The 23,980-nt window shown below is 47.0% G+C and overlaps 1 protein-coding gene across 1 annotated transcript in view; it reads left to right on the top strand.

The window, feature by feature from the left end:
* The window catches only part of KPNA6 (karyopherin subunit alpha 6), a 47,982-nt gene continuing 24,002 nt past the window's right edge, over positions 1–23,980 (top strand). Inside the window, exon 1 of the mRNA XM_049774784.1 lies at positions 1–93. Within this exon, the coding sequence (XP_049630741.1) occupies positions 90–93 (4 nt within the window). The 5' untranslated portion in view covers positions 1–89. The remainder of the gene's footprint in view (positions 94–23,980) is intronic.

Below are 23,980 nucleotides of genomic sequence, written 5' to 3'. Positions count from 1 at the left end.
GGGGCCGCCATATTGTCTGCTGAACCTACCGCTCCAGCCGCCGCCGCCGCCGCCGCCGCCGCCGAGTCGGAGCGAGCGGGAGAGCCGCGATGGGTGAGTGCGGGGGGCAGCGCGGGCCGTTGGGGGTTCGAGCGAGCGGGGTCGGAGCCGGGAGGCTGAGGAGAGCCGGCCCGCGGGGTCGGGGTGGGGGCGCCCGCCAGCACGGTGAGCCCCAGGCCGGGAGTCCGTCGCCCCTTCCCTTCCCTCCCCTCCCTGCCCGTCCCTCGGCCGGTTCCGGGCCCGAGCGGGAGCCGCTGTTTGGGGGCCGAGACGCCGAGTGCTCGGGGAGCCCCCGCCGCACGCGTCCCGGGGAGCTGGCGAGGAGGAGGAAGGGGCCCCAACGGCAGGCCCGGGCGGCGCCTCCCTCGCTCCTCGCGCCCTCGCGGCGTGGGGCGGGCCGGGTCGCGGCCGCCTTGCTTTTGGGGGGCCGTCGCCGGCGATCGAAACCCACCCCACCCGACGGCGGGTCCGGCGCACCCCGACTGCAGGCGCCTCGCTCGGCCCCCGGCTTGCTACAGGGCGGGCTGAGCTGCATGCCTGCAGGTACCCCGGCTCGCCGTGCTTGGGGGGCCCAGAGGGGCTCCCCGGTTTCTGAGCGACTGACAGCGCCTTGGGGATGGGGAGCCGGCGCCCCCAAAGCTTCCCGGGCCGGCCCTGGGCTGTGTGCTGGATCCCGGCCTGGAGAGATAGAAAGAAATAAGAGGGCGACCTGTTGCGCCTCCTGCTCCCAGCGAAGGGCTGTCTGCTCCCAAGCAGGCTTTGGGGCTCCTGGCTGGTTGCTGCCCCGTCCGTGGTAGTTTTTGATTAACCTGTTTGTTTGTTTGTTTGTTTGTTTTCATCCTCCCGGAGTTCGGTAAGTGCTTCTTTCCTTCCTGCCGTAGGAAAAGGCATCGTTCCCCGTGGCTTTCACAAGGCATCCATTTTTTTTTTTTTTTTTTTTAGAACCAAAACACCCTCTCCTGGGAGATCTCCGGGTTGGGGTTAGCCCTGTTTCGGGGAGCAAGAAAACGGAGGCGTGGGAAGGGGGAAACGTAACTTATCCAAGGTCACACCGTGGCTAAAATATACGGCGATCACTCTCTGACTCTCTTCCTCTCTCCCTCCCTCCCTAGTCCTCGGTGGCAGCCGCTTAATTCTCCTAGACTTGGCCCTCTAGTGGCTGTGCTGGAAAAAAAAAGTGGGGGGAATTTGCTTGCTTCTTTTTTTTTTTTAACCCCCTAGGCAAAGTTTGGTGGGTTGGTTTTGTTGTTTGTGGGTTTTTTGTTTTTTGTTTTTTACTAGCGAAACGTTTTAAGGAAATGGGATGGCAGACTGAATTAAAAAAACACCCCCCTCCTCAGTGTGTTTGGGGCACAGGGGAGAGCTATGCTGAGCTCCTGGAATTGAGTTTTGTAAGATCTTAGATTCTGAGGAAAGAAATTCCATCGATCTGCAAGGCCATGCTTTTTGAGTCATCCTTGGTGTTATAATTAGGCCTATGCCTTTCTAGTTGTCTTCCAGAGAAGTTCTCTTAAATGTCAAGTGCAGTAAAGCATATGGAAAATATCTAGCAGTTCACTATAAAAGTAATCCGGAGCAGAATGGGAGGTAGGACAGCAGGTACGGATGGCACTTGCTGCATGGGCAGATGCAGGTTTCGTCTCCCTATCTTCTTTCATAGCCGTAATACCTGAGTACCACCGGATTTGGCCCAAGGCCCTCACCCCCCCAAATTTTCTTTCTTTTTTTTTTTTGGGTCTCACCCGGCAGTGCTCAGGAGTTACTCCTGGCTCCATGCTCAGAAGTCGCTCCTGGTGAGCACGGGGGACCATATGGGACGCCGGGATTCGAACCGATGACCTTTTGCATGAGAGGCAAACGCCTTACCTCCATGCTATCTCTCCGGCCCCCAAATTTTCTTTCTTTCTGAACCTTGTAGAGGGCATATTATTAAGGTATTAAAGTACAAATACCAAGGTAAGTGTTTGAAATTAGTTTTGGTTTTATAAGTTTCAAAAAAAATGTTCACCGTGAGTTCTTTCCCATTAAGCCACAGTTACAAGGACAAGTACAGGCACTGGAGAGGTAGTAATGCAGGTTTGGCCCCATGCAAAATAAGATAAAGCAAAATAAAACACATTTTTGGGGGCCGGGCGGTGGCGCTGGAGGTAAGGTGCCTGCGCTAGCCTAGGACGGACCACGGTTCGATCCCCCGGCGTCCCATATGGTCCCCCAAGAAGCCAGGAGCAACTTCTGAGCGCATAGCCAGGAGTAACCCCTGAGCATCACAGGGTGTGGCCCAAAAACCAAAAAAAAAAAAAAAACACATTTTTGTTTGGTTTTGGTTTGGGGCCACACCTGGTGGTGCTCAGGTTACTTCTGGCTCTGCACTCAGAAATTACTCCTGGTGGGCTTTGGGGAACCACATGAGATGATAGGGATTGAACTTGGGTCAGCCATCCTACCTGCTTCTTCAGCTCCTAAAAATAGGTATTTTTAAAAAGACAAGTATATGGGTTGGAGTGGTAGCACGGCGGTAAGGCGTTTGCCTTGCAGCTGATCCAGGAGTGATTCCTTCCCCCTCCCGCCCTCCCTCCCTCCCTCCCTCCCTCCCTCCCTCCCTTCCTCCCTTCCTCCCTTCCTCCCTTCCTTCCTTCCTTCCTTCCTTCCTTCCTTCCTTCCTTCCTTCCGTGGTTCCTTCCTTCCTTCCTCTTTTTCTTTTTTTCTTTTTTTTTTTAGATTTTTTGGACCACACCTGTGACGCTCAGTAGTTACTCCTGGCTATGTGCTCAGAAATCGCTCCTGGCTTGGGGGACCATAAGGGACGCCAGGGGATTAAACCCTGGTCCTTCCTAGGCTCGAGCAGGCAAGGCAGGTGCCTTACTGCTTGTACTACCATTTCGGCCCCACCAGGAGTGATTTCTGAGCACAGCCAGGAGTAACCCCTGAGTGCCTCTGGGTGTGGGCCCCCCCCAAAAAAAAAAAAAAACTAAAAGGACACCATAGGGACCAGAGCGATAGCTCAGCGTGTAGGTTTTTATCTTGCACATGGCTAACCCAGGTTCAGTCTTTGTTATCCCATATGATCTCCCAAGCCTGCCAGCAATAAAGCTTGCCAGATATGAACCCCCCACAAAAAATAAATAAAAGACAAGCATATTCGTTGTTGTTGTTGTTTTGTTTTGGGTAATATCTAGTAGTGCTCCAGGTTTATTTCTGGCTCTGTGTTTATTCAATCTCTCAGTGGTCCCAGGGATCGAACTTAGGTCAGCACATGCAAGGCAAGTGCATTGAATCCCTATACTGTCTCCCTACTCTAAGACAAGCATATTCCTATCACTCAGTAAAAGGGTGATTCCAAACTCTTTACATTGACTGATAAAATGAATATGCATGTCTCTAACTGTAGCTTTGTGTCCTAATGAATATTTAGGAATTTTGATGTTATAGACTTAATATTGGCTTTCAATTTCAGGAATAGGTGCCTGAAAGGGAAGGAGCTAAAATTTTATTGTTTACCATATTATTTTTTTTTGAGGGGGTTCACACCCAGCAGTGCTCAGGAATTACTCCTGGCTCTATGCTCAGAAATCACTCCTGGCAGGCACTGGGGACCATATGGGATGCCGGTATTCGAACCACCGTCCTTCCACATGCAAGGCAAACACCTTACCGCTGTGCTATCTCTCCAGCCCTGTCTACCATATTATTATTTACTTATCTGGGGATCAAACCTGGAGGTCCTTAGATGTTATTCCTGAATAACTTGGTGGTGATGGTGGGGCAAATATTTGGGATGCCAGAGATCAAACCCAAGTTGGCTGTATCAATGCGAGTGTCTTACCTACTGTACTATTGCTCCAGACTTGCCAGGTTTTATTTTGATTATGTTTTGAACATGTGTGAATGTTTAATGAGAGGCACACTTGGCAGTGCTTGGGGCTGCTACTCCTCAGTTGGTGTTTGGGATGGGTCACTCATGGTGGTGCTAGGGGACCATGCAATGATAGGGATTTAACCCAGACCTCCTGCAGGTAAAGCATGCACTTCAACCCATTGAGCCCCACCAGCTTATTTTATTTATTTGTTTGTTTATTTATGGTTTGGGGGTCATATCCTGCAGCACTCAGGCAGGCTTGGAGAACCATATGGGATGCTGAGAATTGAACATGGGTCTGCTGTGCACAAGGCAAACACCCTACCCAAATACCCTACCTGACTGAGCTCAGGGATCCGCTCCTGGCTTGCCGGGGACCATATAGGATGGGTGGGATTGAATTTGGATCAGCTGTGTGCAAGGCAAACACCCTACCACTGTGCTACCACTCTGGCCCTGTGGAGACTGATTTCATGGAGAGGTTCAATGGCTTGTTAAAGGTCACAGCTAGTAAATAGGGATCTGTTCTTCAGTATGGTACTAACTGAAATATGGGAAATAAAGTGCTCTTTTTTTTCTTCTCTCCACTCCTTTTTTTTTTTCCCCCCTAATTTATTTGGTTTTGGGCCACACCTGTCTTTGCTTAGGGCTTACTCTTGACTCTGCTCTAGAGATCACTCCTGGTGGTATTCAGGGAACCATATAAAGTGCTATCTATTAAACCCTGATGGACCACATGCAAGGCAAACACCCTACCCACTCCAGTATCAAATTTTGTTTTTTTTGTTTTTGTTTTTGCGATCAGGAGTTACTCTTGACTGCGCTCAGAAGTTGCCCCTGGCAGGCAATGGAGACCATATGGGATGCCGGGATTAGAACTACTGTCCGTTCAGGATTAGCTGCATGCAAGGCAAATAAATGCCCTACTGTTGTATTATCTCTCTGGCAGACTCAGGGGACCATATGGGATGCTGGCATTCGAACCACCATCCCTCTGCATGCATGGCAAATGCCTTACCTCCATACTATCTCTCCGGCCCCCTCAGTAGAAATTTTAAATCAAGAAAGGACCAGAAAAAATTTGTCTTAAGGGGGTCTTCCTACCTGTGCTATTTACCCCTGGATCTAAGCCCAGGGGTCATATGGCTATGCTGGGGGATTATATGGGGTACTGGGGAGCAAACCCAGGTCAGCCACATGCAAAGCAAATATCTTATCTCCAGGCTCCTAAAATGGTTCTAATAAGGAGGATAAGTTAAAAGAATCTGTTTGTTTTGTTTTATTTTGGGGCCACACCTGCAGGTGTGCAGGGGTTACTCCTGGCTCTGTGATCAGGGTTCTTCTGGTGGTACTTGGTGGACCATATGGGATGTCAGGGATTGAATCCAAGTCGGCCATGTGCAAGGCAAAGGCCCTATCTGCTGTACTATTGCTCAGGCCCCAGAATCTAATTTTCTTTCCCTGGTGATTTTGGTGACTTGGGGGGCCGGGCACACCTGTTGTGCTCAAGACTTATTCCTGCAGACTTAGGGGAGCACATGGTGCCAGGGCTTGAACCCAATTCAGCTGCTTGCAAGGCAAGCACCCTATCCACTGCACTGTTGCTCTGACCCTTCTTGTTGATTTTTTTTTTTTTTTTTTTTTTTTTTTTTGTGGTTTTTGGGTCACACCCGGCAGTGCTCAGGGGTTACTCCTGGCTCCATGCTCAGAAATTGCTCCTGGCAGGCACGGGGGACCATATGGGACGCTGGGATTCGAACCGATGACCTCTTGCATGAAAGGCAAACGCCTTACCTCCATGCTATCTCTCCAGCCCCCTTCTTGTTGATTTTGAACCACTGAATTAACCAATCAAATCTATGGATTTGAATAGGATACTGAAAGTTGCTTTCTAGGTTGCTTTGGCTATGAATATTAAGACCTTTCTTGGGGGGCCAGAGTGGTAGCACATACCTTGCATGTAGCTGACCCAGGACGGATATGGGTCCCCAAGCCAGGAGCTATTTCTTAGCGCGGAGCCAGAAGTAAGCCGAGTGCCACCAGTGTGCCCCCCCCCAAAAAAAAAAAAAACTTTTCTTACTGAAAACCCTTTCCAGCCAGAAGTTAATCTGTTTAATTTTTCTCCAGCTTTGTCCCTTACCTATCCTGCAGTTTATAACTGCTATTTTAGAAAAGGTACTTACTGGGGTGGAGAGATAGTAGGGTTGGGTACTTGCCTTGAACATGGCCAGCTTGAGTTTGATCCCTGGCACCCATATCGTCTCCTGAGTGCCGCCAGGTGAAATTCCTGAGTGCAGAGCCACTGGGTGTCTCCTGCCCCAAAAGGCTCTTATCCATTTTAATCACCTCATGAGTGTTAGATAATAGTCAAACTCGTCATTACCAATTCTGGCCTGTTTTTTGTTTGTTTGTTTTTTGTTTTTTGTTTGTTTGTTTGTTTTTGGTTTTTGGGCCATACCCGGTGGTGCTCAGGGGTTACTCCTGGCTGTCTGCTCACAAATAGCTCCTGGCAGGCACAGGGGACCATATGGGACACCAGGATTCGAACCAACCACTTTTTGTCCTGGATCTGCTGCTTGCAAGGCAAACGCCACTGTGCTATCTCCGGGCCCCCAATTCTGGCCTGTTTATACTGAATTTGTTTTGGGGCCACACCCGGCAGTTCCCATGGGTTACTCCTGGCTTTGCACTCAGGGGTTATTCCTGGTGCTCAGGAAACATGGGATGCTGTGGATTGAACCTGGAGCTGTTATTGCTTCATCCCAGAAACTGCTGGAATCTTGCTCTGTGCATGTGATGGATACTCGGGATCAAATTCATGGCCTCATATTCACAAGACAGGCATTTTTAGCCACTGAGCTTATCCACATTGGTCTCTGATTCTGTGGTCTAATCTTAGTGGTTCTTCAAAGTGGATATTACTATTTTTTTGGATTTGGAGCCACACCCGGCTATGCTTAGGTGATCAGAATGATATAGCACAGTAGGTAGGATGTTTACCTTGTACACAGCCTACCTAGGTTTGATGCTCCTGTAGATAATATCATTGTTAATGAAGAGTAAATAAAACACTGGATATAAAAAAGTGCTGTAGGGGCTGGAGAGATAGCATGGAGGTAAGGTATTTGCCTTGCATACAGAAGGTCCCCGAGCCTGCCAGGAGCAATTTCTGAACGTGGAGCCAGGAATAATCCCTGAGCGCTGCCGGTTGTAACCCATAAACCAAAACAAAAAAAAAGTGCTGTAAATATATCATTCATAAGTCTTCTGTGGCTATCTGCTAGGACAGACTATCTGATCTTTTTTTGTTTTGATTTTGTTCGTTTTTTGGGGACACACACCTGGCTATGCACTCAGAAATCACTCCTGGCTTAGGGGACTATATAGGTCAGGACGTGGGGGGATCGAACCGCGGTCCATCCTGAGTCAGCTGCGTGCAAGGCAAACGCCCTACTGCTGCACCACTGCTCCGGACCCTATCTGAACTTTTTTACTTTAGTTTAGGAATTTCCATTCCTTATCATTTACAGGATAAAATTGTAACATGTAAGTTATGGCATTCAAGGCCCTTTTTTTTTTTTTTTTACTGACTTTAAACATTTTATTCCATTTAAGGTTTATCTCTTGCATTCCACATAGATGCCTGTCTTAACTGGATTTTTTTTCTACTTTGAGATAGTGTGGAGGTGGGGCGTTTGCCTTGCCTGCAGGGGGAGGGTGGTTTGAATCCCAGCATCCCATATGGTCTCCCAAGCCTGCCAAGAGCAATTTCTGAACCTGGAGCCAGGAGTAACCCCCTGAGCATTGCCAGGTGTGACCCAAAAACCAAAAAAAAACAAAAACAAAACAAAACCAAAAAAATGATAGCACAGTAGGTAGGGTGTTTACCTTATACACAGCCAACCTAGGTTTGATCTGCATATAATATGTTACCCTGAACACCAGTGGGTAAGCCCAGTGCTTTATACCTTCCAAACTGGAAGTCTCAGGACTCTGTTCTTGCCTTTCATATTCTTTCTCTTTTTTTGGGGGGTCACACCCGGTAGTGCTCAGGGCAGTGCTCATCGTTACTCCTGGCTCTCTGCTCAGAACTTGTTCCTGGCAGGCTCAGGGGAACATATGGGATGTCAGGATTCGAACCACCGTCCTTCTGCATGCAAGGCAAACGCCCTACCTCCATGCTATCTCTCCAGCCCCATATTCTTTTTCTTCTTTTAATTTGGTATTAGGCTGCACCCAACAATGCTTAGGAGTTAGTGTTGGCTCTATACACTGGGATAACTCCTTTGATGCCAGGGATCAAATCTAGGACGGCCTTGTGCAATTGAACTGCCCTCCCACTGTACTATCACTCCAGCCTGACCTTTCATATTCTTTCTAGTTATTTTATTCTATAATATATTAGTTCTTCAACAGTTACTTAATTTCCAGAGCCTCATTTTACTCTTCTCTAGGGTTGGGAGAAGGATTAAATGAGCTATTTAATGACTGTGATTTATTTGGGGTACAAGGGGTTACTCCTGTGACAAGGGGACATTCCCGGTGGTGTTCAAAGGACTGTTGAACCAGGGTCAACCACAAATGAGGCAAGTGCTTTGCTACTGAGCTACATTTCCAGCCACACTCATGTGCACACACATTCTCACATATAGGGGGCAGGGGGAGAGAGGGGGAGTGGGAGGGGGAGTGAAGGAGGGGAGGGGAGGGAAACAGGACTTTTTTGCCCCTTTTGGTGCTATCTTACTCCTGACTCTATACTCAGGGATTACTCCTGGCCATGCTCAATGACCCATATGAGATGCCAGGAATTGATTCCTGGTCAGCCGTGTGCAAGGCAAATGGCCTCCCTCTATGCTAGCACTGGGGGGGGGGGTACATTGTGAGCTTAGACTTTGTTTTTTGGGCCACACCTGGTGATGCTCCTGGCTATGAGGGACCATATAGGACACTGGGGATCAAACCATGGTCCCTCCTGGGTCAGCAGCGTGCAAGGCTAACACCCTACCACTGTGCTATCGCTTTGGCCTCCAAAGCGGGTTTTCTTTTCCCTTTTTTTTTTAAACTTTATTTATTGATTGGTTGTTTTTTGGCCACACCCAGTGATGCTCAGGGGCCACTCCTGGTTATGTGCTCAAAAATCGCTCATGGCTTGAAAAACCATATGGGGTGCTGGGGGATCAAACCATGGTCCCTCCTGGGTCAGCCATGAGCAAGGCAAACGACCTACCGCTTGTACCACTGCTCCGGCCCCTGGCTGTTTCTTTTTTACTTTGAGGGTGGGGGGGTGGATTTGAGGACCATATGAGATGCCAGGGGAATCAAATCCAGGTTGGCCCTGTGCAAGGCAAAAACACTCTACTCTCTGGTCCCAGAGCACATGCTTCTTATTGGCATGTATGAGGATTTGATCCCTAGGGCTAGAAAAATCTTAAAATACAAATTGACCTTGTAAATCCACTTAGGCATTATGTATGTAGTATATTAAAAAAACATTTTTGGTTTTTGGGCCACACCCGGCGGCGCTCAGGGGTTACTCCTGGTTCTCTGCTCAGAAATCACTCCTGGCAGGCTGGGGGACCATATGGGACACATCTGTTCTGGATCAGGCATATTCAAGGCAAGCACCCTACCACTGTGCTATCTCTCTTATGTAGTTTATTAAATGTCAATGAATTGATATCTTCATTTGCCTGATAGGATTACATTCCCCCCCCCCCCAAAAAAAGACACCTTAAGGATTGTTTTATTTATTTTATTTCTTTTCTGTTTTGTTTTAGTTTTGGTTTTAGTTTTTGGGTCACACCTGGCAGCACTCAGGGGTTACTCCTGGCTCTATGCTCAGAAATTGCCCCTGGCAGGCTCAGGGGACCATATGAGATGCTGGCATTCGAACCATCATCCTTCTGTATGTAAGGCAAACGCTTATAGGAACCTTATAGGATGCCAGGGAGTCCAACCTGAGTTGGCTGCTTGCAATGCAAGTACCCTGCCTGCTGTACTATCATGGGGTTAGTCCTAGCTAAGCGCTCAGAAATTGCCCCTGGCTCGGGGGACCATATGGGACGCCAGGGGATCGAACCTTGCTTGCAAGGCAGACACTTTATCTCTAGCGCCACCTCACCGGCCCCTCATGTTTTTGTTTTTAAACCACAGTTGATCTTGTATTCTGTACTTTGGAAACCAGTATAAAATGGGCTGATGCAATAGTACATTAAGTAGTGCATGTAGCCAACCCAGGTTTGATTCCCTAGGACCCAGTGTAGTCCCCAGAGCCCTCCAGAAATGATCCCTGAGCACAGCTTGGATGTGACCCAAAAGCCGTAAGTGAAATAAAATACAGGCTGGAGAGATAGCAGAGCAGTAGGGTATTTGTCTTGCACACATCGGACCCAGGATGGATGGTGGTTCAAATCCTGGCATCCCATATAGTCCCCCAAGCCTGCCAGGAGCAATTTCTTTTTTTTTTTTTCTTTTTTTTTTTTGGAGTGGGGGTCACATTCGGCAGCGCTCAAGGGTTACTCCTGACTCTATGCTCAGAAATCACCCCTGGCAGGCTCAGGAGACCATATGGGATGCAGGGATTCGAACCACTGTCCTTCTGCATGGAAGGCAGACGCCTTATCTCCAGGCTATCTAGCCAGGAGCAATTTCTGAGCACAGAGCCAGGAGTAACTCCTGAGTGCCACCAAAAACTAAATAAATAATATAAGTAAGTAAGTAAGTAAATAAATAAAATGATGAATATCTTTTGTGAGACAGTCCAGAGAGCTAGTAGGGAATCCATTCTTGGAACATCAGTGTAGGCCTTAAATTTTAAGCCAAAAGAGAACTGTTTTTGGCTGCTGTTGTTTTATTTTCTTTATCTTTGTTTGGGTTTTATTTATTTATTTTTGGTTTTTGGGTCACATCCGGCAGTGCTCGGGTAGGATTTGAACTACAGTCCTTCTGCATCTAAGGTAACTACCCTACTGCTGTGCTATCACTCCAGCTCCATATCTTTATTTGGTTTTGACCCACACTGGCAATGCTTAGGGACAGGGATATGCCCAGCATAGAACCTGGAGGCAAGTGCCTTACTAACTGTACCGTGTCTCAAGTCCTGGAGCTGTTTCTGGATAGGAGTTGCCTTTGGCAGGGTGGGAATGATTATTTCAGAAGCAAAAAGATCAGTAGGCTAGTTGAATTAGTAGCAATGAGAGAATGATATTTAGACTCTACTCTATCCTGATGCCAGTAAAATGGCATTGTGAGGTTAACACTCAGGAATGATGTGATCAAATTTATATTACTTGAACTGACTCTGGGGAGAATGAATTAGATTGCAGTAAGATTCCAAGTGGGAGATTCTTTAAGTGATTAAGTAATGCATTAGTTTAAGAAATGATCATAGTAGGAGCCGTAGCGATAGCACAGCAGTAGGGCATTTGCCTTGCTTGCAGTCGACCCAAAACAGCTGACCCTGGATCCCATGTGGTTCCCCGAGCCAGGAGCAATTTCTGAGTATATAGCTAGTGGTAACCCCTGAGTGACACCAGGTGTGGCCCAAACACCAAAAAAAGAAAAGTAAAGAAATGATCATAGTGTGAGGTTTAAAAGAACGTAGATGTGTATATATACACAAATACACATATTTAAAAATAGAAATACATATATGTATTTTAATTTATATTCAGTTAAATACTAATTTGAGAGTAGCCTTCAATTTTTTATTTTTGGGGGCTCACACCTGGTGGTGCTCAGGGGTTTATTCCTGGCTCTGTGTTCAGAAATTGCTCTTGGAGGGGCCAGAGAGATAGCACAGTGGTAGGGCATTTACTTTGCAAGTGGCCGACCCAGTGGTGGTTCAGTGGTTCGAATCCCGGCATCCCATATGGTCCCCTGTGCCTGCCAGGATCAATTAATGAGCAGAGAGCTAGGAGTAACTCCTGAGTGCTCCTGGGTGTGGCCCCCAAACAAAAACAAATAAAAAAAAATAGCACAGTGGTAAAGCGATTGCTTGCATGCGGCCAATACAGGATGGGCCCCGGTTTTAATCCCGGCATCCTATATGGTCTCTTGAGCCTGCCAGGAGTGACTTCTGAACACAGAGCCAGGAGTAACCCCTGAGTGCTGCCGGGTGTGACCTAAAAATAAAATTAAAAAAAAAAAAGAAGAAATCTGGCAGGCACAGGGCACCATATGGGATGCCAGGATTTCGAACCACTGTCAGTTCTGGATCGGCTGCAAGGCAGACGCCCTGCCACTGTGCTATCTCTCCATCCCTGAGTACCTCAATTGTAACACAAAAAAACAAGAACACCAATAAAGGAACTAGAGAGATAGTACAGGAGTTAGGATGCTTACCTTGCTGGAACAGAATGCTATTACAGTGGAGTAGGAATTTGCCTTGCATGCAGGTGACCCGGGTTTGATCCCTGACATCCGATATAGTCCCTCAAGCCTGCGAGGAGTAACTTCTGAATGCATAACCAGTAGTAAACTCTGAGAGCTGCTTGAAGTAGCCAAAAAAAAAAAAAGCTTACCTTGCACAGACTGACGCTGGTTTGGTTTGCTCTGAGGCACTGCATCTGATCCTCTACCAGGGGTCCTCAAACTTTTTAAACAGGGGTCCAGTTCACTGTCCCTCAGACCATTGGAGGGTCTGACTATAGTAAAAACAAAACTTATGAACGAATTCTTATGCACACTGCATATATCTTATTTTGCAATGAAGAAACAAAACAGACACAAATACAATATGTGGCCCGCGGGCCATAGTTTGAGGACCACTGCGAGTCTAAGCACTTCCAGGTATGATTCCTAAGCATAGAGTCAGGAATAAACCCTGGGCACTGTTGAATATGCGCCAACCTCTTTCTCTGTCATGTTCTCCAAAGAAAATCCATAAAAATGTTTTGTTTAAATTTTATTTTTTACTTTTATTTTTTATTTATTTATTTATTTTTGGTTTTTGGGTCACACCCAGCGGTGCTCAGGGGTTACTCCTGGCTGTCTGCTCAGAAATAGCTCCTGGCAGGCCCGGGTGACCATATGGGACACCGGGATTCGAACCAACCACCTTAGGTTCTGGATCGGCTGCTTGCAAGGCAAACACCGTTGTGCTATCTCTCCGGGCCCCTATTTTTTACTTTTAGACCACACCATATGCTGCTCAGAACCTGAGGTCTTTAGGATCAAACCTGGGTTGGTCACATGCAAGGCAAGCACTTTACCTGCTATATTTTCTCTTTGGCCCCAAAATGTTATCTTTAATCATTAAAAAATGTCACATATAGGGGCCGGAGAGATAGCATGGAGGTAAGGCATTTGCCTTTCATGCAGAAGGTCATCGGTTCAAATCCCGGCGTCCCATATGGTCCCCTGTGCCTGCCAGGAGCAATTTCTGAGCATGGAGCCAGGAATAACCCCTGAGCACTGCCGAGTGGACCCAAAAACCCAAAAAAAAAAACAACACACCGGCGTCCCATATGGTCCCCCAAGCCAGGAGCGACTTCTGAGCGCATAGCAAGGAGTAACCCCTGAGCGTTACCGGGTGTGGCCCAAAAACCAAAAAAAAAAAAAAAAAATGTCACATATTAGGGCTGGAGCGGTAGCACAGCGTTAGTGTGCTTGCACGTGGCTGACCCACATGATGGACCTCAGTTCAATCCCTGGCATCCTATATGGTCCCCCAAGCCAGGAACGATTTCTGAGCACATAGCAAGACGTAAGTCCTGAGTGTTACCCGGTTTGGCCCAAAAACCAGGAAAAAAATCATATTTTATAGGAAAAATGGTTGCAAGTAGGTGACAGTTACATAAATGAATTTTCTGTTTGCATCAGGGGCCAATTTCCTGGTAGCCTAACATCAGACACAGCAGCTTCACTTTGTCTGTTCCTCTTTGCTATGATCACAGCCAGTGGAGCAGCTGAGCAGCAGCTTTTCTTGCAGGAGGTACATTTGCAGGATCCAGTGCAGGTGCAGGCAACCCCAGTGCAGCAAGAAAATTGGGGTCCTTAATTAAAATAAGTGAAGATGCACTTGACTTTTGTTTTTGGGTTTTTTGGGGGAGGTTTTGGGCCACACCTGGTGGTTCTCAGGGGTTACTCCTGGCTAGGTGCTCAGAAATCGCTCCTGGAGGGGTGGGGACCATATGGGATGCCGGAAAGCGAACCCAGATCTGTCCTAGTTCTGCTGCGTGCAAGGAAAACACCCTACCATTATGCTATCTCTCCAACCCCTGCACTTGGCTTTTCAAGGTCACAGGATCACATATTTTTATTTTGGGGGGGGGTCGTCACACCCAGCAGCACTCAGGGGTTACTCCTGGCTCCACGCTCAGAAATATGCTCCTGCCAGGCTCGGGGAACCATATGGGATGCTGGGATTCAAACCACCGTCCTTCTGCGTCTAAGGCAAACGCCTTACCCCACTGTGCTATCTTTCTGGCCCCTTTTTTGATTTTTTTTTTTTTTTTTGGTTTTTGGGCCACACCCGGCGGTGCTCAGGGGTTATTCCCGGCTGTCTGCTCAGAAATAGCTCCTGGCAGGCACGGGGGACCATATGGGACACCGGGATTTGAACCAACCACCTTTGGTCCTGGATCGGCTGCTTGCAAGGCAAACGCCGCTGTGCTATCTCTCCGGGCCCTTTGATTAATTTTTTGATGCTCAAAATATGTTTGTTTTTTTTTTTGAAGAGTGGCCACCTCACTTATGCTCAGGACTTCCTCTTGCTATACAATCATGCCTGGCAAAGTTCAGAGTGCCATATGTGGTGCTAGGGTTCTAATCTGGGTCAACTACAAGGCAAAACCTTACCACTGGACTATAATTTCTGTTTCCACTTCCACTTCCACTTTGTTTTGTTTTGTTTTTTGTTTTTGGGCCACAACCGGAGGTGCTCAGGAGTTACTCCTGGCTCTGCTCAGAAATCACTCCTGGCAGGCTCAGAGAACCTATGGGATGCCGGAGATTGAACCCAGGTTCGTCCCGGGTTGGCAGCGTACAAGGTAAATGCCCTACTGCTGTGCTATCACTTTAGCCACACACTTCCACTTTTATTTATTATTTGGGGGAGTGCTCAGATATTGCTCCTGGCAGGCTCAGGGGACCATGTGGAATGACGGGGATAGAACTCGGGTCCATCCCTGGTCAGCTGCATGCAAGGCAAACAACCTGGCCCCTATTGTTTATTTTTAAAATGTAGAAAGAGATTTGGATTTTTGTTTGGGGTCATACCCGGCAGTGCTCAGAGTTTACTCTTGGCTCTGCAATCTGAAATCACTCCTGGTTATCTCGGGATCATATTGGGTGCCAGAGATCAAACCGCAGTGGGCCATTTGCAAGGTAAACTATATGCTTCGGACCCTGGATATTTGGATATTTTGTTTTGGGCCACACTTGATGATGCTTAAAGATTACTCCTCACAGGAATTGCTTGTATTGATGCTTGTGGGACCATATGGCATGCCTGGGATCGAACTCTAGTCACGCAAGGCAAACACCTATCACTCTGACAATGGAGATTTGGATAATCAGGGTTAGGGAACAGGCTATACTTAACTAGATAATTCTGTATTTTATTGTGCCATGCTTTTTTTCCCCCCCCTAGCCCTGCTTTATTTACATACTTTTTTTTTTGGGGGGGGGGTCACACCCAGCAGTGCTCATGGGTTACTTCTGGCTCTATGGTCAGTAATCGCTCCTGGCAGGCTCGGGGGACCATATGGGATGCTGGAATTCGAACCAATGACCTTCTGCATGAAAGGCAAATGCCTTACCTTCCATGCTATCTCACCGGCCCCACACCCTAACCTTTGAGAATATAGTTATGTATGAAAATACAGATTTCCCCATATGAGGATTTTTAGCCATCCACTTAATTTATGGATTGAGTTTTGTTTCCTTAGAGTTTCCTTAGCTTTGTTTCCTTTGTCTCATCAACTTAGCCTAGTTCTGAGAGAATCTACTTTGAATGTGAACAGCTCTTATAATTTCATTGTCCCAAAGACTGTTGGCTTGGATAGCCTTGCATTTTAAAACACCCTGAGAGCCTCACACTATCAGTCATAAATATTTTTGTTTGTTGTATTTTCTGGTCATACATTTCTGAAAGAAATTCCAGAAGTTTGGTTTTGTTTTGAGGCCACACCTGGTGGTACTAAGAGGTTACTCCAGGCTGTGCACTCAGAAATTACTCCTGACAGAGGCCATATGGGGATGCCAGGGATAGAATCCCAGTTGGCTGCATGCAAGGCAATTGCCCTGCCCACTATGCTATTGCTCAGGAAATTTCAGAAGTTTCAAAAGTTATTACCAAACTCATTCTAACTTTACCAGCACAAAGATACACAGTACCTTTTTTTTTTTTTTTTTTTTTGGTTTTTGGGCCACACCCAGTAACGCTCAGGGGTTACTCCTGGCTATGTGCTCAGAAGTTGCTCCTGGCTTGGGGGACCATATGGGACACTGGGGGATCGAACCGCGGTCCGTCCAAGGCTAGCGCAGGCAAGGCAGGCACCTTACCTTTAGCGCCACCGCCCGGCCCCATAGTACCTTTTTTTTTGGGGGGGGGGGTGTTGGGTTTTGGGTCATACCCAAAGGCAAACGCCTTACCTCCATGCTATCTCTCTGCCCCATACACAGTATCTTTGATCTTCTAACTTTTTTTGTTGTTTTGAGTTGCGGCCACCCCCAGCAGTGCTCAGGGATTACTCCTGGCTCTGCACTCAGAAATCACTCCTGGCAGTCTCAGGGGACCATAGGGATGCTGGAAATTGAATCTGGGTCAGTTGTGTGCAAGGCAAATGCCTTACCTGCTATACTATGGCTCTGACCCTTACTGTAACTTGGATTTTTCTTTGGGGGGTGACCACCCCCAGCAACACTTAGGGGGGTTATCTTGCACGCGCTAACCTAGGATGGACCGTGGTTCTATCCCCTGGCATCCCATATGGTCCCCCAATCCAGGAGCAATTTCTGGGTGCATAGCCAGGAGTAACCCCTGAGCGTCACTGGGGGTGGCTCAAAAACCAAAAAGAAGAAGAAAAGAAGGGCCCGGAGAGATAGCACAGCGGTGTTTTCCTTGCAAGCAGCCAATCCAGGACCAAAGATGGTTGGTTTGAATCCCGGTGTCCCATATGGTCCCCCGTGCCTGCCAGGAGCTATTTCTGAGCAGGCAGCCAGGAGTAACCCCTGAGCACTGCCGGGTGTGGCCTGAAAACCAAAAAAAAAAAAAAAAGAAGAAGAAGAAGAAAAGAAAAAGAAAAGAGTTATTTCTGAGGCCAGAATGTTAGTCCAGCGATAGTGTTTGCCTTCTGGGAGTGGCCCAAAAAAGAAATTATTTCTGGTGGTGCTCAGGGTGCCATAGGGAATGTTGGGGGGGGGGGTCAAACCTGGATCAGCCCAAAAGTGCCTTACCTGCTGTACTATTGCTTCAGTCCATCAGAGCTATTACTGGAGTGATCCCTCATAGTATTCAGGGATTCCTGGTGAACTCAGGAGACTATATGGAGTCTCAGGGATTGAACAATGTGTCATACCCATTATACATTGCTTTGGCTTTTACAAATTTTTTGAAATAGGGGCAGTACTTGCAGTGCAGGGCTTGGGGCCCAGACTTTATTAGGAGGGTGTCGGGATATTCCTGGCAGTGTTCAGGGGATATTTCAGGTCTGTACTCAAGAGTGACCCTCCAGCCAACAAAGGGAGAGAAACTATTTTTTGGTGCTAGGGTTTGAACCTAAGGCCACATGTATTCAAGGCAGTTGCTCTTCTATTGAGCCACATCTCAGACTCAGAGAGAGAAAAGTTTAAAAACAAAAGACAAAAAGCCACAGGGCCATATAGTTTTGGTAGGTAGGGCACTTGCCTTGCACGCAACCAGTCCCCCGCACTGCATGTGGTGGTCCCCCAAGCCCCTTCAAGGGTGATCCCTGAGTACAGAGAGTTAGAAGTAAGTCTTTAGCACTGGAGTGTCCCTAGATAAAAGCAAAATCAAAAACCAGGGTTGGGTATCCAGAGCAGTGGCACAAGTGGTAAGGCATTTGCTTTGTACACACTAACCTAGGATGGACCGCGATTCGATCCCCCAGATGGTCCCCCAAGCCAGGAGTGATTTCTGAGCGTATAGCGAGGGGTAACCCCTGAGCATCACCTAGTGTGGCCCAAAAAAGCAAAAACAAACAAAAAAAACCCACAACAGGCTGGATGAATGCATGCTTTGCATATAGGAGGCCTGAGCTTGATTCCCATTACTTTTGAACACTATCAAGTCTTGGAACACAGAGAAGTGATAGCTACCGAGCACCACTGATGTGACTTCCAAAATTAAAAAAGCAAACAAACAGAAGAGTACTGGTGCAAAAGAGAGAGTACAGGGATATGGCTCTTGTCTTACACAGGGTGGACCCCCAGCTTGATTTCTGTTACTGCATATAGTGCTCAAGAACATTTAGAAAATCAGGAACAGAAAATAGCCAGGAACAAAGGAGTATTTTAATTTAAATTTGATTTTTTTTGGGTGGGGGGAACTACAGTTGGTGACGCTCAGGGGTCAGGTCGCTCTTGGCTCTCCACTCAGAAGTGACTCCTGGCGGGCTCGGGGGGACCATATGTAATGCTAGGGATTGAAACTGCATCCCTTCCTGATTGGCCACATGCAAGTCAAACGCCCTACTGCTGTGCTGTCACTGTGGCACCCAGGAGTATTTTTTTAAATTGAATTAATATTTTTGTTTTTTATTTATTTACTTTTGGCCACACCTGGTGACACTCGGGGTTACTCCTGGCTCAGGGGTCAGAAATCCTCCTTGCTTGAAGGACCATATGGGACACCAGGGGGTTGAACCTCAGTTTGTCCTAGGTCAGCTGCATGCAAGGCAAACGCCCTACCAATGTGCCACTACTCTGTCCCCTATTATATATTCTTGATAACACAGATCACACTTCATCTGAGGATTTGAGTCAGGTAGCAGATTCTGAAAAGGCAAGTCGGCATTTAAAGAATATAAGAGTGTCCTCTAGTAGCTAGAATGCTGTCAAAGACTATGAAATGTAGAATATTGACTTTAGTTAGAAAGTTGAAATTCTGACTTGAAAATCTTTTCAATTTTTATGTGGGCCCTTCTGCAAAAAATTCTACCTTTAATTTAATTTAATTTTTATTTGGGGAGGGGGTTTGGGTCAAACCTGGCGGTGCTCAGGAGTTACTCCAGGCTCTGCGCTCATATGTTGCTCTTGGCAGGCTCAGGGGACCGTATGGGATGCCAGGGTTTAAACCAGGGTCCATCCTGTGTTAGCCGCGTGCAAAGCAAATGCCTTACCGCAGAGCTATTGTTCTGGCCCCCAAATTTCACCTTTAATAGAGTTTCTGTGTGACACGGAGGTATAAAAGATAGTCAAATTATTTATTGAATCACCAAATAAAAAATTTCCTCTATGACCATTTGCTTTGAAAAGCCCCCAGAATGAGATTGTCTAAGTTATTATTCTTGGGCCCGGAGAGATAGCACAGCAGCGTTTGCCTTGCAAGCAGCCAGTCCAGCACCAAAGGTGGTTGGTTCGAATCCCGGTGTCCCATATGGTCCCCCGTGCCTGCCAGGAGCTATTTCTGAGCAGACAGCCAGGAGTAACCCCTGAGCACCGCCGGGTGTGACCCAAAAATAAAAAACAAGCCGACTAGGAATAGTTCCTGAGCATAAAGCTAGAAGGGGCCGGTGAGGTGGCGCTAGAGGTAAGGTGTCTGCCTTGCAAGCACTAGCCAAGGATCAGGACCACAGTTCCATCCCCCAGCGTCCCATATAGTCTCCTAAAGCCAGGGGCAATTTCTGAGCACTTAACCAGGAATAATCCCTGAGCATCAAACGGGTGTGGCCCGGAAAAAAAACAAAACAAAAAAAAAACAAACAAAAAAATTTTTGGGCCCGGAGAGATAGCACAGCGGGAGAGATGGGAGAGATAGCACAGCGGCGTTTGCTTTCAAGCAGCCGATCCAGGACCAAAGGTGGTTGGTTCGAATCCCGGTGTCCCATATGGTCCCCCGTGCCTGCCAGGAGCTATTTCTGAGTAGACAGCCAGGAGTAACCCCTGAGCAACGCCGTGTGTGGCCCAAAAACCAAAAAAAAAAAAAAAAGCTAGAAGTCCCTGGCATTGCAGGGTATGACATCTCAAATCCCCCTCCATGAAATGTAGATCCTAAGACCACAGGTATTTCCACCCCCCCATGAAATGTAGATCCTAAGACCACAGGTATTTAATCTTTTTTGGAGGGTGAGGGACAGAGATATAGCACAGTGGTAGGGTGTTACCTTGCACATGGCTGACCCAGGATGTCCCATTTGTTCCCCAAGTCAGGAGTGATTTCTCATCACATAGCCGGGAGTAACCCTTGAGTGTCACAGGGTGTGCCCCACATCCCCCCCCTTGCAAAAAAATAAACCAAAAAAATCTATTTTAAGCACAAATTTGTGGCAGTGGAGATTGTGGTGCTGGAGGTAAACCTGGTCAATCATGAGTAAGTACTATCTGAGGTACTCTCTCTACCTGCTTACTTATGTTGTATTCTGGGGCCACCTTTGGTGGTGCTCAATATTTACTCCTGACTCTGCATCAGGGATCACTCTTGGTCTCAGAGGACCAAATGGGGCTTGAACCCAGATCAAAAAACAAGTGCTTGCCTGTTGTACTGTCTCTCCAGTTTTCATTGTGATGTTTTCAATTCACAGGTAACTAAAGGTGTGGAATGTGGATAAGTGGGTTCTACTGTAGTTGAATATATGAATCAAGTTCAAGGAACTGAGCATAATAGGACATAAATTGGGAGTTATCTTTGGAAGGTCATTAAGAGGTAACATTTCACCTGCTAGTCTGTAGGTGTAACAGGATTAATGATACTGACTTAGAGAGAGTGACTCTAGAAATGAGTATGTAGCTAAAGGAGAAGAATCATCAGAAAGGCTGAGAATGGAGCTGGAGCGATATCACAGCGGTAGGCTGTTTGCCTTGCATGCAGCCAACCTGGGACAGACCCGGCACCATATGGTGCCTGAGCCCGCCGAGTGATTTTTGAGCATAGAGCCAGGAGTAAGTAACTCCTGAGCGCCACTGGGTATGACTCAGAAGGGGGGAGGGAGAAGTAAAAGAGAGAGGCTAAGAAGAGTGGGCAAGGTTGGAAGTAGTGTCAAGAAAATTCAAGGGGCCAGAGAGATAGCATGGATGTAAGGCATTTGCCCTTCATGCAGAAGGACAGTGGTTCGAATCCCGGTATCCCATATGGTTCCCTGAGCCTACCAGGAGCGATTTCTGAGTGTAGAGCCAGGAGTAACCCCTGAGCACTGCCAGGTGTGACCCAAAAACCAAAATAATAATAATAATAATAAGAATAAGGGCCCGGAGAGATAGCACAGCGGCTTTTGCCTTGCAAGCAGCCGATCTAAGACCAAAGGTGATTGGTTCGAATCCCGGTGTCCCATATGGTCCCCTGTGCCTGCCAGGAGTTATTTCTGAGCAGACAGCCAGGAGTAACCCCTGAGCAAGGCCGGGTGTGACCCAAAAACAAAAACAAAAAACAAAAAACAAAAAGAATAATAATAATAATAAGAAGAAGAAGAATAAGTCAAAAGAAGAGATTGAGAGGGGTGGAGCTGTGGCGCAAGTGGTAAGACATCTGGCTTGTAAGCGCTAACCTAGGATGGACTGCTTGTAGTTCGATCTCCCAGCGTCTTGTATGGTCCCCCAAGCCAGGAGTGATTTCTGAGCACAAAGCCAAGAGTAACTCCTGAGCATATCCGGGATCCAGGTGTGGCCTCAAAACAAAAACAAACAAAAAAAGATTTGGACCAGTAGTAAGTATGCTGGGCACTTCCATTGTAGGTAGCAGATCCAAGAGAGATAAAGGATAGAGGATGGAGAGCTGAGGTGGATCAGCTGAGTTTGGAGCACTTAGATGGGAAGAGCCCTTGAGTACAGCTTAAGTTGGTCCAAAAGTTAAAAAAAAAAGAAATTTCTACCTTTTAATACATAAATATGGATAAAAATTATATTGCTGCAGAAATGGAAGGGAAATTTGAAGAGTTATAAGAGATAGTACAAGGGTTAAGGCTCTTACTTTGCATACTGTTTCAATCCTGACTTAGCATGGAGATTCCTTGAGGCCCTGAGCTCAATACCTATCACTGTAGGTATGGTCTTCGAAGTACTTCCAGATGTGGCCCAAATACCACTAGCCCCCCCGATTACCTCCATGCTATCTTGCCAGCCCCTTGAGTTTCTTTTTATTCACTGTTGTCCCTTGTATAGTTTTTTGTTTGTTTTTTGTTTTTGGATCACACCCGGCAGCGCTCAGGGATTACTCCTGGCTCTAAGCTCAGAAATCGCCCCTGGCAGGCACGGGGGACCATATGAGATGCCGGGATTCGAACCACCGTCCTTCTGCATGAAAGGCAATGCCTTACCTCCTTGCTATCTCTCCGGCCCCATCTCTTGTATTTTTTAGATATTCCATAATGAAATGATAAAGTATAACACTGTTGGGGCTAGAGCGATGCCTGCCTTATTCTTTAGTATAAAGGTCGATTTCATCTGATTTTGAGGCACTTCATTCTGTTGCGTTCACACTGGGTCAGATACTTTCCAGTTATATGGTTGGATGGATTTGTGCTACAGAACGAGAATTTACTACCAAAGGAAAACCAGTATGTTAAAGAGGGTCTTCTTAAATAAAATCCAATATTGTGGGTGGAAAGGGGAAATCACTTATCAAGTTTTCATTTGTTGCTTATTCCAGATGTGCTTTTTTAGATGTTCGTCTTTTCGATTTTCACTCCCCCAACTTGTTTCTCCTGTTAAGTCATAAGTAAATATTTGTGATAGCTTCTTGTCACCATGGTGACTAAAGAAGCAAATCCTGCTCTCCTTAGGCTTCAGTCAGCTCTGCTTGGAGGGGTCAGCCCCTCTGGGAGACCCCAGGCTCAGAGTCATAAAAAACTATTTGTCAGGTAACGGGGAACAGCATTGCCTTTAGGATTCTGTCCTCTATCTCCAGGTACAGAGGGAGTCAGTCAGTCAGGGCCCTAGAGTTTCCTAAAAAAAAAATTTTTTTTTGGTTTTTGGGCCAGACCCGGGTGACGCCCTGGGGTTATTCCTGGCTATGCACTCAAAAATGTCTCCTGGCTTGGGAGACCATAGGGGACGCTGGGGATCGAATCCAGTTCCGTCCTGGGCCATCTGTGTGCAAGGCAAATGCTCTGCCACTACGCTATCACTCCAGCCCCCCTAGAAAATTTTTTTCTGTAGCTGTCGGGATCAAAATGAAAGCCCCACACATTTAAGGCATACACTACCACTGAACTACATGCCTGGCCTAACTGCTTCTGTTATTTTTTTTTTTTCAAACCTTGTTTCAGAGTGACAAACTCCTTTTCAGTTTCTTTTTCTCTATTTATAGCTCCAGAATTCAGCTCTTCAGTTTCCATTTTTATTTCATAGTTATTCAGATTTTCTTAGTAGACAACTTTCTCTCCTCTATATACCCTTTCTTTCGATTCCATCCAATAGGTGATCTCTCCTGCTTGAAAAACCAGCTCACGTCTTTTCTTCCTAAACATTATTTTTGTTTTGTTTGGGGGCCACACCAGTTGTGCTCAGGGATTACTTATTCTTGGTTTTGCATTCAGGTCATTCCTGGTGATGTTCAGACGACCATATTGGTACCGAGGATAGAACCTGGGTCAACTGCGTGCAAGGCAAGCACCTTGCTATACTATGTCTCTAGCCATATCATTAGTATTATTAATTATTATTATTATTATCATCCACACCTGGTTGTGCTCAGGGCTTAACTTCTTGCTCATTGTTCAGGGATCACTCCTGGTGACTCAGGGATCATATATGGCCGTGGTCGTCAAGCCGCAGCTTGCGAGCCAACATGCGGCTCTTTACACTTACTCTTCTGTGTGCCAGGTGGCTGCTCCAGGAGTCAGGACTCTGCTCCTAGCCTCTGTCAGTGTGCGCCCTGTGTGTAGCCCCGTCGGCCAACTCCACACAACTCTGATCAGAAACAAGGCCAATGTTCACATTAGTGTTTGTGACTTTGTCAGTCATTGT

Source organism: Suncus etruscus, chromosome 6 (assembly GCF_024139225.1).
Source record: "Suncus etruscus isolate mSunEtr1 chromosome 6, mSunEtr1.pri.cur, whole genome shotgun sequence".
Classification (NCBI taxonomy): domain Eukaryota; kingdom Metazoa; phylum Chordata; class Mammalia; order Eulipotyphla; family Soricidae; genus Suncus; species Suncus etruscus.
This window is presented reverse-complemented; position numbering and strand designations above follow the sequence as displayed.